Genomic DNA, 15,227 nt, shown 5'->3' with positions numbered 1-15,227 from the left:
GGGACACCACCCACCAGCGCACAGATTTCATGCACCGGGCCTCTAGTTTTTAAAAATAAAAAGATAGCTGAAACTGGTTTGGCTCAGTGGTAGAGCATCGGTCTGCAGACTGAAAGGTCCCGGGTTCAATCCCGGTTGCGGGCACATTCCCGGTAGGTGGTGTGTAAGAGGCAGCTGGTCGATGTTTTTCTCTCATCCATGTTTCTAGCTCTCTATGCCCCTCTCTTCCTCTCTGTAAAAAAATCAATGAAATATACAATAAATCAATAAAAAAAAAAGATAAACCCGAAAGTGAGTCACCATCCCAGGAGCTTGTTTTCACACACTCCTGTGCATCTCCTTCCTCGTCTAAGAGTGACGCTGATGACGGAATCAGCTGGAGATAAACACAAGAAGGGGCTGGGGCTCTGCCATCGGGGGGTGAGACTTCGATCTGCATCTCACTCAGTGGTGCTTGGAGACCGTGTCCTCGATGCCCAGGCAACTCTGCTTCGGGCCACAGACAGTGGGCCATCCTGGGCTGAGGCTTCTGGTCCGAATGAGGCCTGAGCAAATCTCCAAACAAAGAGTCTGAGCCGAAACCAGTTTGGCTCAGTGGATAGAGCATCGGCCTACAGCCTGAAGGGTCCCATGTTCGATTCCGGCCAAGGGCATGTACCTTGGTGGCTGGCACATCCCCGATGGGGGGTGTGCAGGAGGCAGCTGGTCGATGTGTCTCTCTCATTGATGTTTCTAGCTTTCTATCCCTCTCCCTTCCTCTCTGTGAAAAATCAATAAAATATATTTAAAAACAAACAAACAAAAAACCAAAGAGTTCGAATACCTCCTCCCCCAAACCTCCCCGCATTACAAGCTGTTCACATCAGATTATCTCATCCTCTGGCCTCCGCACGGTGAGTCTGACCCCTCTTTCTCTCTCTCGACGGTGCTGTGTGCTTCACAGCTGCTTTGAAATAAAAACACCTTCCGCCCATTCTCTCTGCTTCCCAAACAGCTTTATTTATGTGGGTCCGCGGAGCTGGGAGCGTCCGGACGCCCGGCTGGGAGCCGAGTGGCGGGCGCATCTGCGGTTATAAATATAGAATTTATTTCGCTTACGTAAAGCAGCTCGGCGACGTGTTCCTAAAAGCTTTTAAAAAGGAGTTTCTCGCCTCTGCTCTGGTGATGTGGTTGTGAATTGTGTCCGTGCTACAAATCAAACTTAAAGCTCCATCGCATGCCGCTTTTAAAAGGGCTTTCAGAAGACTTGTGTTTCTGTGAGTGAAAGGAGCAGGACCTGAGAGCTGTGGTGGAGGCTCGGAAAACAAGGAAAAACAGCCGAAACCGGTTTGGCTCAGTGGATAGAGCATCAGCCTGTAGACTGAAAGGTCCCAGGTTTGATTCCAGTCAGGGGCATGTACCTTGGTTGTGGGCACATCCCCAATGGAGGGTGTGCAAGAGGCAGCTAATCGATGATTCTCTCTCATCAATGTTTCTAACTCTCTGTCCCTCTCTCTTCCTCTCTGTAAAAAATCAATAAAATATATTTTTTTTAAAAAAAAAGAAGAAGAAAAGAAAAAGAAAACAAGGAAAAACACACCCTGTCCCTGTCTCACTCTCTCCTCTGACATCACAGCCTGAGCCCCAGGAGGCAGCCACGCGGGTCCCCTCGGAGTCCAGGCCCTGCACGCTGCGTGCTTCCTGCTCTCCTGTTGTTTGTTTTTGTTTAAATATATTTTAATTGATTTCAGAGAGGAAGGGAGAAGGAGAGAGAGAGAAACATCAATGATGAGAGAGAATCGTGGATCGGATGCCTCCTCTATGTGCCCCCCCCCTCCCCCACTGGGGATGGAGCCCATAATCTGGGCCTGTGCCCTGACCGGAATCGAACACGGGGCCCTTCAGTCTGCAGGCTGATACTATATCCACTGAGCCACACCGGCCAGGGCTGTACTCAGTTTTATGTCTCTTTCCAGGATGGTTTTTTGAGAATGAGGGACATGTTTCTGTGGCATTTAGAACCCCTTTATTTCTGTAAATCTAGGCAACCTATCTCAAAACTGCCTTTTCTATTCATCCACTCATTCATTCACTCGCATGTTCACTCACTCTCTCGTTCATTCTCCATGTGCCCCAGGTATGTTGTAGCCATAGGAATGGGCCCCAACTGGGAATTGAACCGTGACCTCCTGGTTCATAGGTCAACATCCAACCACTGAGCCACACGGCTGGGCCACTTGCTTACTTTCCAGTCGGCTGGGACCACCGCGGGAACAGAGGAAAACTAACCCACCCCCGCACTGCAGATGCCAGGCTCCCGGAACTTTCCGTCCTGTTAGGTAAGAGGGAGCCGCCCGGCACCAGGAGTGAGGAGCGCGGCTGTGAGCAGATGGCACCGCGCGCCCAGCTGCGGCGGCTCCTGCTCTCTCCACGGCGGATCCTCTGCCAGGAGCAGCCGGCGGCGGGGGCGGCGACCTTGGAGGGTCGGGCTTCGTGCCCAGGTCCTGGGCCCCGGGGCCTTCCTCGCCCGCTGCTCTGTGCCCGCTGCTCTGTGCCCGCTGTGTATGTGCCCCCTGCTGTGTCTGTGCCCGCTGCTGCGTCTGTGCCCGCTCTGTCTGTGCCCCGTGCTGTGTCTGTGCCCCCTGCTGTGTCTGTGCCCGCTGCGTCTGTGCCCGCGGCCGACGGGGTTTGCTCACCGGCGCAGTCCGTCCGCTGTCTGTCCCCGGCCTCCCGGGGAAGGGACGGGAGTGTGGACGCCGTGGCTGCAGCCGAAAACGCCACGGGAGCAAAGATACCGTCGATCGCACCACCAGCGCCTGTCACACCCGGAGGCAGCACCAGTGTGTCCAGGACGGGGCCGTCCAGTCCCTCATTGTGCAGCGAGCAGTGACCTTCAGACCACCCTTCCCTGCGGTTCCATCCTCACAAAGCAGCCGGGCACACCACCCGCTGGACGGAGCCGCCTCCTCCCATTTCTCTCCTGGTTCTCAGAAGCCAGCGTGACTGCGAGAAAACGATTGTAAAGTGATATGCGGCTTCGTTGTTAAAGCCTGGCTTATTCCCAGTTCGTGCTGATTACCTAACGACATCATCTGAATCCCTCCTCGTAAACGTGCTTGGTAGGCTCCGTGTTCTGGAAGAAACCTTGTTTGCACTCACTGTCTGTGTGTGTGTTAGAAATCCTGTATAATACCAGCCTGATACGCTATGTGTCCAGTTGGCTGTTCGGCCAATCAGAGCGTGTCCTGCTCCAGGTCACACCGCTTCCCGTGACCTCAGGGCCGGTGCCCAGGGCCGGGGGAGAGCGAGGGGCACGGTGACGGGGACCAGCTCACCCACAGCCTCAAACCCGGAGCGGAATGGGGGTGTCACGGGCACGGTGTCTGATCGCCTTCCAGTTGAGAAGGAGCACACCTCCTCCTGCCCCCCTAACGCGCCCCAGACGCTCAGCACGGGAGAGCCTCCGAAGAGCACATGGTTGAACTCAGAGGGGCCGGTGGTGTGGGCAGGGATAACCCAGGAGGGCTTCCCGGAGGCGGCGGCAGGCGAGGTGCACTCGAAGCCGAATGTTCTGATTCTGCTCCGGGTTCTGGGCGGTGAGGACAGAGGGAGGGAGCTCCCGTCTCCGAGCCCGGGTAAAACGGTTACAGGATGTGGGTGAGAGCGATCCGGGCTCAGCTGGACCCCAGTTATCACAGGAAAGCGTCTGTGTCACATCGGGGCCCGAAACCCACCCACAGCCGCACTCCTATCCTGCCCTCCGTCCGGGAGAGACGCTGTCATGACAATATTTCCCATCGTTAATTATGGGATGCCCCCTGGCTTCAGAGCCGCTGAGACATGGAAAGCACACACAAACAAGCAGTGAACCGTCTAAACAGAACATCGCTAAAACCGGCGTGGCCCAGTGCATTGAGCGTCGGCCTGAGGACTGAAGGGTCCCGGGTTCGATTCCGGTCAAGGGCATGTACCTTGGTTGTGGGCACATCCCCAGTGGGGGGTGTGCAGGAGGCAGCTGATCGATGTTTCTCTCTCATCGATGTTTCTAACTCTCTATCCTTCTCCCTTCCTCTCTGTAAAAAGTTAATAAAATATATTTTTTTAAAAGTCATACCCTTTGCCCTTTGCCACAAAGATGTTCTGTTCTTCTTTTCCCCGAGTAAGGAGCCTGCCTGAGAGGCACGGAGACGCCGGCTCACATGAGCGCAGAGACGCCCGGTGGAGGCGGGTGACCTGCCGGGGCCCGCTGGGCCGTGGAGCCCAGTGTCCTCATCACCCAGCGGGCGGCCCCGCGGCCCCGAGCCCGGCGGAGGCAGAGGGCACGCTGCCAGTCCGCCGCTGCTGCTGGCTCCTGTCTGAGTGCGGGGAGGGGGGGGCAGGGAGGAGGAGGGCGGGGGGGTTGAGGTGAAATCCTGCCGTTTGCAGCCGTGTGGATGGGGCCTGACGGTCTGCAAAGTGAAATAAGTCCCAGGGGAAAGGACAAGAACCGTATCCATTCACGCATCTGTGGGATGTGAACCAGAAACCAACACACCAATCACACACACTCACACACTCACAGACACACACACACACACGCACACACATGCTCACGTGCACACACACATGCTCACACACACACATGCACGCACACACACACACGCTCACAGACACATGCTCAGAGAGACACACACAGACACATGCACGCACACACACACACACGCTCACAGACACATGCTCAGAGAGACACACACAGACACATGCACGCACACACACACACGCTCACAGACACATGCTCAGAGAGACACACACAGACACATGCATGCACACACACACGCTCACAGACACGCTCACAGACACGCTCACAGACACGCTCACAGACACACACACAGACACACACGCACACACACTCACAGACACACGCTCACAGACACACACACGCTCACAGACACACACGCTCACAGACACACACACAGACACACACGCACACACGCTCACAGACACAGACGACAGTGTGGGGGTGACCAGAGGGGCGGGGAAGGGAGGGGGCAGACCTTGGAAAAGTGGCCTCTGACACGCTGGGCTCTGACAGCGCCAGGCACTGGCCATCCCTCAGCGCTCGGCCGGGAGCGGGAAGAAAGACAGTGACTTGTTCTGTTCCTAGTTATTCCGCTTCCTCCTGTTCACACAGAGAAGAGCCGCCTCGGGGCGCGGGCCTGTGATGCTGTAAATGCAAATCTCCCACTGGGAGGCCCCGGGCGGACACTGATGGGTTTTCCTCGTTCTCCCCATAATTGGCGAACCTGTGGTCTGAGCCACTGCATAAGCGCTCCGAGGGTCACGCTGATCTCACTTGGCCTGACAGTTTCGGGGGGAAATACAGTTTGATTATTTTTCTATCAAAGAGGCAAAGCCTTCCTTTTATTTGTGGGAACAGCAGGGCATGGACTGCAATCAGCCCCGAGGCCTCCAGGAGCCGCAGGTCAATGCACCTCCGCTGTGTCTGCAGCCACACTCTCCCCGGAGCGCCCCCAGCAGGTGAGGTTGTGGTTTTCAAATATATTTTTGCTGATTTCAGAGAGGAAGGGAAGGGGAGACAGAGATGGAAACATCCATGAGGAGGAAGAATCACGAATCGGCTGCCTCCTGCACGCCCCCCACTGGGGATGGATCCCGCATCCTGGGCCTGTGCCCGGACCGGGAGTCAAACTGTGACCTCCTGGTTCCTAGGTCGATGCCCAACCACTGAGCCACACTGACTGGGCCAATGTGTCTACTTTTTTTACTGAAATGTTTAAAGATGGGAAATCTTGTGCCCCAGATAAATGCCTCTAACTTGAAGTAAATGTATAAACCATCCACTCACTAAAAGGTAATGTGAGATTATTTATGCACTTAATAAATTTTAGTCTTTTCTTTACAAATTACAGAACTTATATATATATATACCAGAGGGCTGGTGCGGGAAATTCATGCTCAGGTAGGGTCCCCAGGCCTGGCTGGCGATGAGGCCGATCTGTGGGGCGACCAGCAGGGCGATTGCGGGTGCCTTGACTGGTTGGGGCCTGCAGGTTGGGGGCAGCTCCTGTGTGGAGCGTCTGCCCCCTGGTGGTCAGTGTGCGTCACAGCCACCAGTCATTCCACCAGTCTTCATTCCCAGTTCAGTCGATTTGCATATTAGGCTTTTATTATACAGGATAATGTGTTTTCTAAGATTTTAGAATCAAATGTGTCTCTGATGTAATTAACGTGTTAGGGAAATGAAAACATGCATGTATCTTGTCTGGGACCGGTCCAGCCAAAGGTATTTTCCCTGGTTCTCCAAGTGACACGTGAAGGAGACACAGGACCCATCGCTACGCTCGCGCCCACAGCAGCCTGTGGTTGGGTAGCAAACTGACACGGAAATTAAGTTCTCGAGGCTCCTGCTCACTGAGCTCCATGGTCGTACTTCAGTCTGGAATTCTGCTGAAGGAACCGGCGTAGTTCAGATTTGCTCAGAGGTCACCACCACGTGCTCTCCTGGGCCCGGCCGTCCCCCAGCCCCTCAGCTCCCCTGCTCAGCAGTGGCACCGGCTGGGCCGATGGGATTAACACCGAGCCAGCCTCTCCGATCTGCAGGCTCCTCCCAGGAGCCACACAGCAAACGGGAGGCGATGAATCAGATCCGATCCCCAGACTGGAGGGTTTTAAAAACGCGTTTAGTTACCGAATAGATTTTCCTCTGAACATTTGCATCGCGGCCTGCGATTTATGTTGCTGTGTTGTTGCCGGGTGTTTGTTTTTTCCTTTTCCAGGAAATGCAGGGAGAAGCCGCAGGAAGGAAAAGTGGGGAACCCAGTGGTCATAGGCACGTACCCTCAGCTCACCGCTCAGAAGTTCAGTGTAACCTTTCAATGAATAAGCATCGCTTATCAGCCCGCCAGTCAGAGTTTTCCGCAGGAGAAAAATGCTGATTTACCATCATCTCTGACACGTGGACACGGGCACAGATCTCCCCCAGCAGCACCACGGCCGCAGGGACGGCTCCAGCTCTGTAACCCGGGTCCAGAGACCCCGTGCCACCGCTGTGGCCCCGGTCCGGGAGGGGCTCCCTGTGGCCACCGCCTGCGGGACTGTTTATGCCGAAGGCCCAAGGCCATGTCCACGGAGCGCCATCGGGCGCTCACAGCTGAGAGCAGCTGCGGTGCAGGCGTGGTCACTACGATGCGTTTGCTGGTCGATGCAGATCTGTATCCCAAGGGGGGAGGGTCACTTTAATGCTGATTTTCAGAAACAAGCCCCGAGTCCCGGCCCCGTGGATGCATTTCTGAGGCGGCCCCTGTGGTTTGTGGGCATGGAGCAAACTTCCCAGCCACGGGCCACGTGCACTTATACACGGAGCGGCCAGAGCATGACGGTCTCTGAACCCCTGGCCACTCCGTGTCTATCCTATAGAGTAAAAGGCTAACATGCAAACTGTCCCCTTGACCAGGAGTTCGACCAGCAGGCAGGCTGGCCAACCGCCCATGTCCCCTCCCCCTGGCCAGGCTGGCCGGACCCCACCCATGCACAAATTCGTGCACCGGTCCTCTAATACACACACACACACACACACACACACACACACACTCACACAGAGTGGCCAGGTTATTATGCGTTCAGAGATCACAATTAATCTGTCCGCTCCATATACAATAAACACTGGTGACTGCTTTGCTTTCCACTAACACAGTTTCTCTGTGGACGTGAAACACTTTTGGAACCGAATTTCTCCAATGACTTGGGTTCCCAAAAGCATTTAAACTCTTGCTGTAACTCGGATTTATAGCTGCCATTTGTCTTGCTGTCCTGCAAGGCGGTGCACGCCGAACCGCAGTCAGATTCACACCCGGAACAGGGGCTGGAACACACCAGGCCTGTTCTGAGGGGGAGGAGGAGGAAAAGGAGAAGGAGGAGGAGAGGGAGGGGGAGGGGGAGGAGGAGAGGGAGGGGGAGGAGGGGGGGAAGGGGGAGGAGGAGGAGAAGGGGGAAGAGGAAGGGGGGAGGAGAAGGGGGAGGGGAGGAGAGAAGGGGGGAAGGGGAGGATGGGGGAGGGGAGAAGGAGGGGAGAAAGAGGGGAGGAGGGGGAGGAGGGGAAGGGGAGGAGGAAGAGGAGAAGGGGGAGGAGAAGGGGAGGAGGAGGGGGGAGGAGGAGGAGGGGAAGGGGGAGAGGAGGAGGGGGGAGGGAGGGGGGAGGGGGGAGAAGGGGGGAGGGACAGCGAGGGCGTTTTTGAGACCCTTTCGTGACCCTGTCCGTGTACGTGGGTTATAGCTGCAATGTTAGCTTTATTCTTTCTTTCTTTTTAACTGTGGATAAAAGCAAAAATTAGTTTGAAAGCAATTATTCTAAAGACGTGTCTGTTTTTATCGTCCCTCTCCAACGGAATGGGTTGGCCGTAGTTAGCGTCTGAGCGGGAGTGAGTGAACTCTAAAACGGAGGGACAGCGGCCCACCCGTCCCGGTGGGCCTTCTACGTGTGTCCGTTAGCGGCCCCCTCGCTGCGGGAGGGGTGCTCAGGACGGCCTGTCACCACAGAAAGCAGGACCCGGGACACTGCTGACTGTGATGTGGACGGGGCAGAAGTCCCGCCGGCTCAGCCTCTGCCGGCTCGCAGACTGCGTCTCCGGAACGGTTTCTCGGCTGACGGCTTTGGAAATCTCGCGTTAAACCTATTAACTCCTCCGACGGCAGCGATTCCTCGGTGTTCTGATTCGCTGACGGGATCTCACGTCGCCGAGGGCGACGGGTATGGGTATGATGTGAGATGCCCACGCCTGTTTCACCGTGAAACCATTTTAAACGTTGTGTGTTTTCCGGAGTATTATTTATTGGGACACACTTTGGGACATGTTTACTCGAATCATGCCACGGAAGTAGGCGAATCGAGGAAGTCCAGAAGACGTTCTGTGTGCAGTAGGATGTCTCAGAAATCAGACCGAACTCACATTTTCCTGTTAGCACAGATTTAAGGATGGGAGCATCTGGTATTTTTTAAGCTTGCGATTCAATGGAAGTGGATATTTGCTGGTCTACTTTCTTAGGGAATTCACATGAGTAAGTTCAGAGGGGGAGGAGGGGAGGAAGGGGGAGGAGGAGGAGAAGGGGGAATAAATGCTTTATGTTTATTTGTCCCTCTTATAAACCATAGTGTAAATTATTTACGACTGGTGCATGAAATTCCTGCATCTGGGGTGGAGGGGCGGTGGTCCCCTCAGCCTGGATTGTGAGAGGGTGCAGGCCGGGCCAAGGGACCCCACTGGTGCATGATTGGGGCCAGAGAGGAACAAGGGAGGGACTGCGGGAGGGCTCCAGGGCGTGTCCGGCCTGTCTCCCTCAGTCGCATTCGGCCGGACCCCAGCAGCAAGCTAAACTACCAGTGGAAGCGTCTGCCCCCTGGTGGTCAGTGCACGTCACAGCAAGTGGTTGAGCGGCTGTAGGATATCATTAGCATATGACGCTCTGATTGGTTGAACAGATGACCGGATGCCGGCCGGGCGGGAACAGTTTTACCATCACCTCTATAAAAGTCTGGTTAAAAGGTCACTGGGCTGCTTCTCTGCGTATTTTTAAAACCAGGAAAGACAGACAACACCCAGGCCCTTTGCTAAACCCGGTTGTGGGCCTGACCAGGAAGCAGGCTGGCGTGCTGGGCGGGAGCGAGTCTGACTGACTAATACTTCCCGTGGGCACCTCAGGGTGGGGGGCTCGGGAGGGAGGGCTGGATGGGGATTATGGGATTAGATGAGTCACTGAGTGAGCGGGGAGGGGAGGGAGCGGCTGGTGAAGAGCCGGTTCCCACTGCTCAACCCACTGAGCCACACCAGCCAGGGCTACTGAGCTATTTTACAAAGAAAAGAGTTTATAGGAAGATGGAAAAGTATAGACACCACCTATTTCCTACATATTTTTTATCACACGGACACTTTAACGAGACAAGCTCATGATTAAAACATTAATTATGAGTTGTGCTCTCGTTTTCCTCGGCCGTCCCGTGGGAAGATTTAGCGTTGGGTGGGACACATCCCTCACTGAGTAATAAATAAGCTCCCAGTATCGAAATGGGTGGTACTGGTGTCCATGGAGTGAGTCTGACCCCGTAACGCCCCACCGGCAGCTCCTCACAGCATCCACTCCGCCTCCTCCTCCTCGTCCCCCCGCCCTGAGGTGCTGCCTCCATCCCAGCGGCTCCTCCACATCTCCTACCACCTGCTCTTTGTTTCTAACTCTCATCGAGGGGTGAGGATGTTTTCCCATCGATTTTGAGAGAAAGAAACATCGACACGAGAGAGACACATCCACTAGTGGCCTCCTGCTCCCAACCCACCGGGGCCAGGGATCGAACCTGCAATGGAGGTCCACGGGCTGGAGCTCTACCCACTGAGCGAACTGGCCCGGACTGGACCACAAACTTTTTCATCACAGCAGTGTTACGTATTCAGTTCATTCTTTCCCTCGATTGAACCAGACCTTCATTTTCTGTGTGGCTTTTACTTTTATGAATTACTGCTTCCCACCTTCTAGTTCCTCCCTGATTTGACTGCTTTATTGCCTTGGCTTCCCAATCATTTTAACACTTATTTTACTAAGGACTTAAAATTTCTCGTCTCCTTAGCCTTCTGCAATATCTTTTCAATAAACTAGAGGCCCGGTGCATGAGATTCATGTCCCTCAGCCCAGCCTGCACCCTCTCCAGTCTGGCACCCCTCGGGGGTGACCGGCAGTCAGACATCCCTCTCACAATCTGGGACTGCTGGCTCCTAACCACTCGCCTGCCTGCCAGCCTGGTCGCCCCCAACTGCCCTCCCCTACAGGCCTGGTCACCCCCAATTGCCTTCCCCTGCTGGTCATCTTGTGACAATGTGGGGCAGCCATCTTGTGACGACATGGGGCGGACATCTTGTGAGGGCGTGAGAGTCAATTTGCATGTTACCTCTTTATTATATAGGATGCACAATCTCAGATATATTCTTTCTCTACATAGCTCAGCTATAAAACATTGCTATGAGTTCAAAGAAGTAATTAAGCCATCGATAAGCAACTAACATCAATTACTACAATTAAAAAATAACAGCAGAATTTTCTGTTCCTCTCAGCAATCCTATTTCATCTGTGGCAATGAGTGGGGTTATTGGTTTAAGAAGACAGACAGGCTTTGTTCTGCTTCAGAAACAAGTAATTCCAAATCCTCATCGGCTTAAAAAATGTTAGTTCCTGTGGGAGGAGGGCTTGGCTGCCAGACGAGGCCCCGCCCCTGGGGCCTCCCTCTCAGATGAGGCCTGGTCCTGGGGCAGGAGGTACCCCGAGGGACGGGACGGGGAGGGAACTGGGAGGGAGAGGGAGAGGGAGAGGGAGAGGGGGAGGGAGAGGGAGAGGGAGAGGGAGAGGGAGAGGGAGAGGGACTTGCAGACCCTGCGGGGATGGGAAGACCTCCCTCAGGTTGGACTCTCCTTGTTCACCCCAACGGCAGGAACTCTGAGCTTGGCCGGGATTCCGGGTTGGTGGGCGCTGTGTGTGCCCGGGGAGGACGGGGCGGACGGGGTGGGGACGGGGCGGACGGGGAGGACGGGGGGGACGGGGAGGAGACATGAGAACGGGGGTGGGGGTGGAGGAGTAAGAGGTCTGCGGAGGCGGCCGGGCGGCATCCAGGCACGTGGCTCCGTGGAGCCGGACGCTGGGTCCTGGGGAGGCGAGGATGCTGGTTTGGCCCCGGACGCCCGCGGTCTGCGGGGACGGGGTGTGACCGCGCTGAGACCCACCCGGGACACAGGGAGCCCCAGGGTGTGGGCAGAGACGGGCCTTCGTTCGCTTTATTTAACGACCTTCAGACGCTGGATGCGATCTTACTTAGCAAAGTCACGGGACTTAATCTTCGCTGCACCTCCACACATTGGTCACGTTCCTCAGAAACGTGGTTTTACAGCCGCGTGTGTTTCTGCGTTAAAGGCTCGATGTCTTTTGACAGAAACTCACCCTCAAAGCACCCCCTCCCCCGTTCAGTCCACGCGATGGGAGCAGATGACGACCGAATGTCATTGGATCGGGATAGACTCGCCGTGGTGCACTCAGTCCGTCCACCGCGGTGAGGGGGTAAAGGGAACATGTTTTTACTTAAAATAAACCCACTACCCGGAACGTCAGAACGGAGGGATAAACGCTGATTGGTTTGACACAGAGGAGAGTGTCTGAGGTGACCCCACGCCCCTCCCACCATGCCCACCGCCCGACGCCACGTCTCACCCCGACACGAGCTCATGCTCACGGGGCGGAAAGCGGAGCACACGCGTGTGATTCACACGGAACACGTGTCTCGCAGTTGGAGGCCGAGCTGAGGGTGTGCGTGACCCGCCTGCTGAGTCGCCCTGCATCCGGCTTCTCCCCGGGGGCGGCCTGCCCGGGGATGAGAGGATCGAAGGGGAACAGGACCGTCCTCTCCAGCCCCAGGGCCTGCCCAGCCGCCCTCCCCCGAGGAGAATGGCGCTCAGACCGACTCATCCGGTGGACAGGCCTGGCCAGACCATTGGGCTCGGGGTGAAGTGTTCACCTGCGGGCTGCAGGGTCCCGGGTTCAATTCCCGGTCAGGGCCCAGGCCCAGGGAGCAGGCTCCCTCCCAGTGGGGGGCGTGCAGGGGCCGCCGATCAGTGATGCTCTCTCATCACGGATGTCTCTCTCTCTCTCTGAGATCAATAAAAATACATTTTAAAGAGGCAGGCAGGTAGGTCTGCTCATGGTGAAGATCACAGGGTAGGGAAGCGTATTAATTCTTAATTACACGTTGTTTTTGGATCTGTGATCCGGAGCGAGTCCGACTGGAAGCGGGCACTGCCCGAAAGTCTTTGTCTGACGCGTGGGAGGTGAGTCAGGGCCCCGGCCCCATGGAGCCGGTGGCTGCGCCCGGAGCCCCGGGGTGAGCACGGGCTGTCCCTGGCGTGGCCGCCGTGTGACACCCAGTCAGATCCGGAGCGCAGACCTGTTCTCCCCCGGCTGAGGTCACCCGGGCCAGGAGGGCGCCGGTGGGGGGCACGGGGGACACGGTGGAGCCGGCGGCTGCGCCCGGGGCCCCGGGGTGAGCACGGGCCGTCCCTGGCGTGGCCGCCGTGTGACACCCAGTCAGATCCGGAGCGCAGGCCTGTTCTCCCTGGGCTGAGGTCACCCGGGCCAGGAGGGCGCCAGTGGGGGGCATTGGGGGGGGGACACGGAGGGCTGTGGGCGCCTCACTGCTCGGCCCCGGGCACTGTCCTCGGCTTCTCGGCGACGGTAACGGATCGCCCAGCACCAGGCGTCCGCCTCCCTGTGATGGGGGAGGGGCTGCGCGAGTGCAGACGACAGACAGGAGCAGAGACCGAGTCCAACGCAGTAACCGCACTGACTGCACAAGGTCAAGGTCAAGTCACGGTCCAGGGTGCGTCTCCGATCCCCCCGCCGGCCACAGCCCCTCCTGTGCCCTTCACTCTCCACCTGCTTGGATGGAGCCACCTGCAGTCCGGGCAGGACTTTGTCAAACTCATCAGCCACCCCCCCCGTCCCCCCCCCTTCCCCTGCTCTCCCCTCCCCCCTCCCGCAGCCGGACCCCGCAGGCCTAGACGTAGCTGGTGAAGGGCTTCTGGGGGGCGGCCGGGCCCCCGTGTGGCCCCCCGTGAGGCCCCCCACGGGGTGGGCGGTCCCGGGGGGCTGGGCACGGGCCCCCCCGCTTCCTCCAGCTGCAGCAGCAGGACCCGCAGAGCAGGCCGCCCCCGGCCAGGAGCACGGCGGCGCTGGCCCAGCCCACGAACAGCGCGGCCCCCAGCTCCCGCTTGCGGCCCACGTGCACCGCGGGGTCGTGGAAGTCCCGGATGACGCGGTGGGCCGTCCAGGACACGGGCAGGAGGAGCAGGAGGCCGGCGAGGAGCAGCAGCGCCCCGGCCGCCCCCGCCAGGCCCGCCCGGGCCCTGGGGCCGGAGCCCGCGCACCGGACCTGCCGCAGCCCGCAGGCGCCCACGGGCAGAGCCACGAGGGCCAGGGCCACGGCCGTGCAGGCGAGGGCCCGGGCGGCCTCCAGCACGGGCGGCAGGGCCAGCAGCGAGCTGTAGGGCTTGCACTGCAGCGTGGCCCACGCCTGCCGCACGCAGCTCATCCACAGCCCCTCCCAGATCCTCTCCAGGACCACGATGTTGCTGCCCACGAAGGCGGACACGCGCCACTGCGGCAGCAGCGTGGTGGCCAGCGCCCCCGCCAGGCCCAGCACGCCCAGCGCCAGCCCCGCCACCTGCAGCGGGTAGACGGCCATGGCCCGGGCGGGAGGCGTCCGACGTGGCAGTCGATGGCGATCCCGGAGGCACGTCCTGGCCGGTGTGGCTCAGCGGGCAGCGCGAGGCCTGCAGACCGAAGGGATCCGGGTTCGAGGCCGGTCAAGGGCACGTACCTGGGTTGTGGGCTCCTCCCGGCCCGGCCCTGGTCAGGGTGCGTGCAGGAGGCAGCCAGTCCAGGTGTTACTCTCACACGAAGTTTCTCTGTCTTTCCCTCCCTCTCTCTCCCGCTGTCTCTAAAAATCAACGAAAAAGGTCCTCAGGGGAGGATCAAGCAAACAGAAGACAGGTCCTGGATGTGGAGGTCTCGTCTGCCGGAGTCTCAGGGGGGCGTTTCCACGGTGACTGCTTGTCCGTGGAGTCCAGCTGACCTGGCCGGGGGCCTGCTGGGCCGGGGGATGCCTAGGCCCCGGTGCCGGGTCTGCCGGCGGTGTGCTGGCCGCAGAGAGAGGCGGCCGGAGGAGGGAGCGAGGTGTCCGCCCTCTGACGGCCTCGGCGGCGGTGGCTCCGGTCCGGGGAGCCCGGTGGAATGTTAATGACGAGCCGTGAACTTCCTGCCGGGACCTCTCCCCGCGGAGGCACAGAGCCCGGCTAATCCCGGAGCCTCGCCGACGCCCGGGGTTCCGTGTGCTTTGTTGTTATTTCTCTCCTCTGGCCGGTTCTTTGAGGGAAGACAAGACGCTGTGACTCTGGAGGATCCCAGAGGCTAAGCCGTCTTTCCTTCCCGCTGTCCGTCCGTCCGTCCCTCCTGGCGGAGCCCAGGCACCAGGCGTGGGGGGTGTGAGGGTCAGGACGTCTGAGAAAACTAGTGATGGTTCCCGAGGAGATTCCAACGTTCATTCCGGAGACCCAGGAAGGAGGCGCCGAGAGGAGCGTCTGTTAACGTAATTGGCCGGTAATTATCACATTATCTCTGAAGCAACACCCTCCGCTGGCGGAATGCCGGCTGGCCCATAAACTTTCATT

The 15,227-nt window shown here is 58.0% G+C and overlaps 1 protein-coding gene across 1 annotated transcript; it reads right to left on the bottom strand.

Annotated features, from left to right (window-relative positions):
• Positions 1-13,554: 13,554 nt before the first annotated feature.
• Positions 13,555-14,588, bottom strand: CLDN17 (claudin 17). The gene has a single exon (XM_084907330.1). It carries the CDS (start codon positions 14,240-14,242, stop codon positions 13,556-13,558), a length of 687 nt encoding a protein of 228 aa, XP_084763456.1. The 5' UTR covers positions 14,243-14,588; the 3' UTR covers position 13,555.
• Positions 14,589-15,227: the final 639 nt, after the last annotated feature.

Source organism: Pipistrellus hanaki (genome assembly GCF_964339955.1).
Source record: "Pipistrellus hanaki genome assembly, contig: scaffold_61, whole genome shotgun sequence".
Lineage (NCBI taxonomy): Eukaryota > Metazoa > Chordata > Mammalia > Chiroptera > Vespertilionidae > Pipistrellus > Pipistrellus hanaki.
This window is presented reverse-complemented; position numbering and strand designations above follow the sequence as displayed.

What these genes read in the sequence shown, in the direction of transcription:
- CLDN17 (XM_084907330.1), bottom strand. Translation starts at nt 14,242, where the DNA reads ATGGCCGTCTACCCGCTGCAGGTGGCGGGGCTGGCGCTGGGCGTGCTG.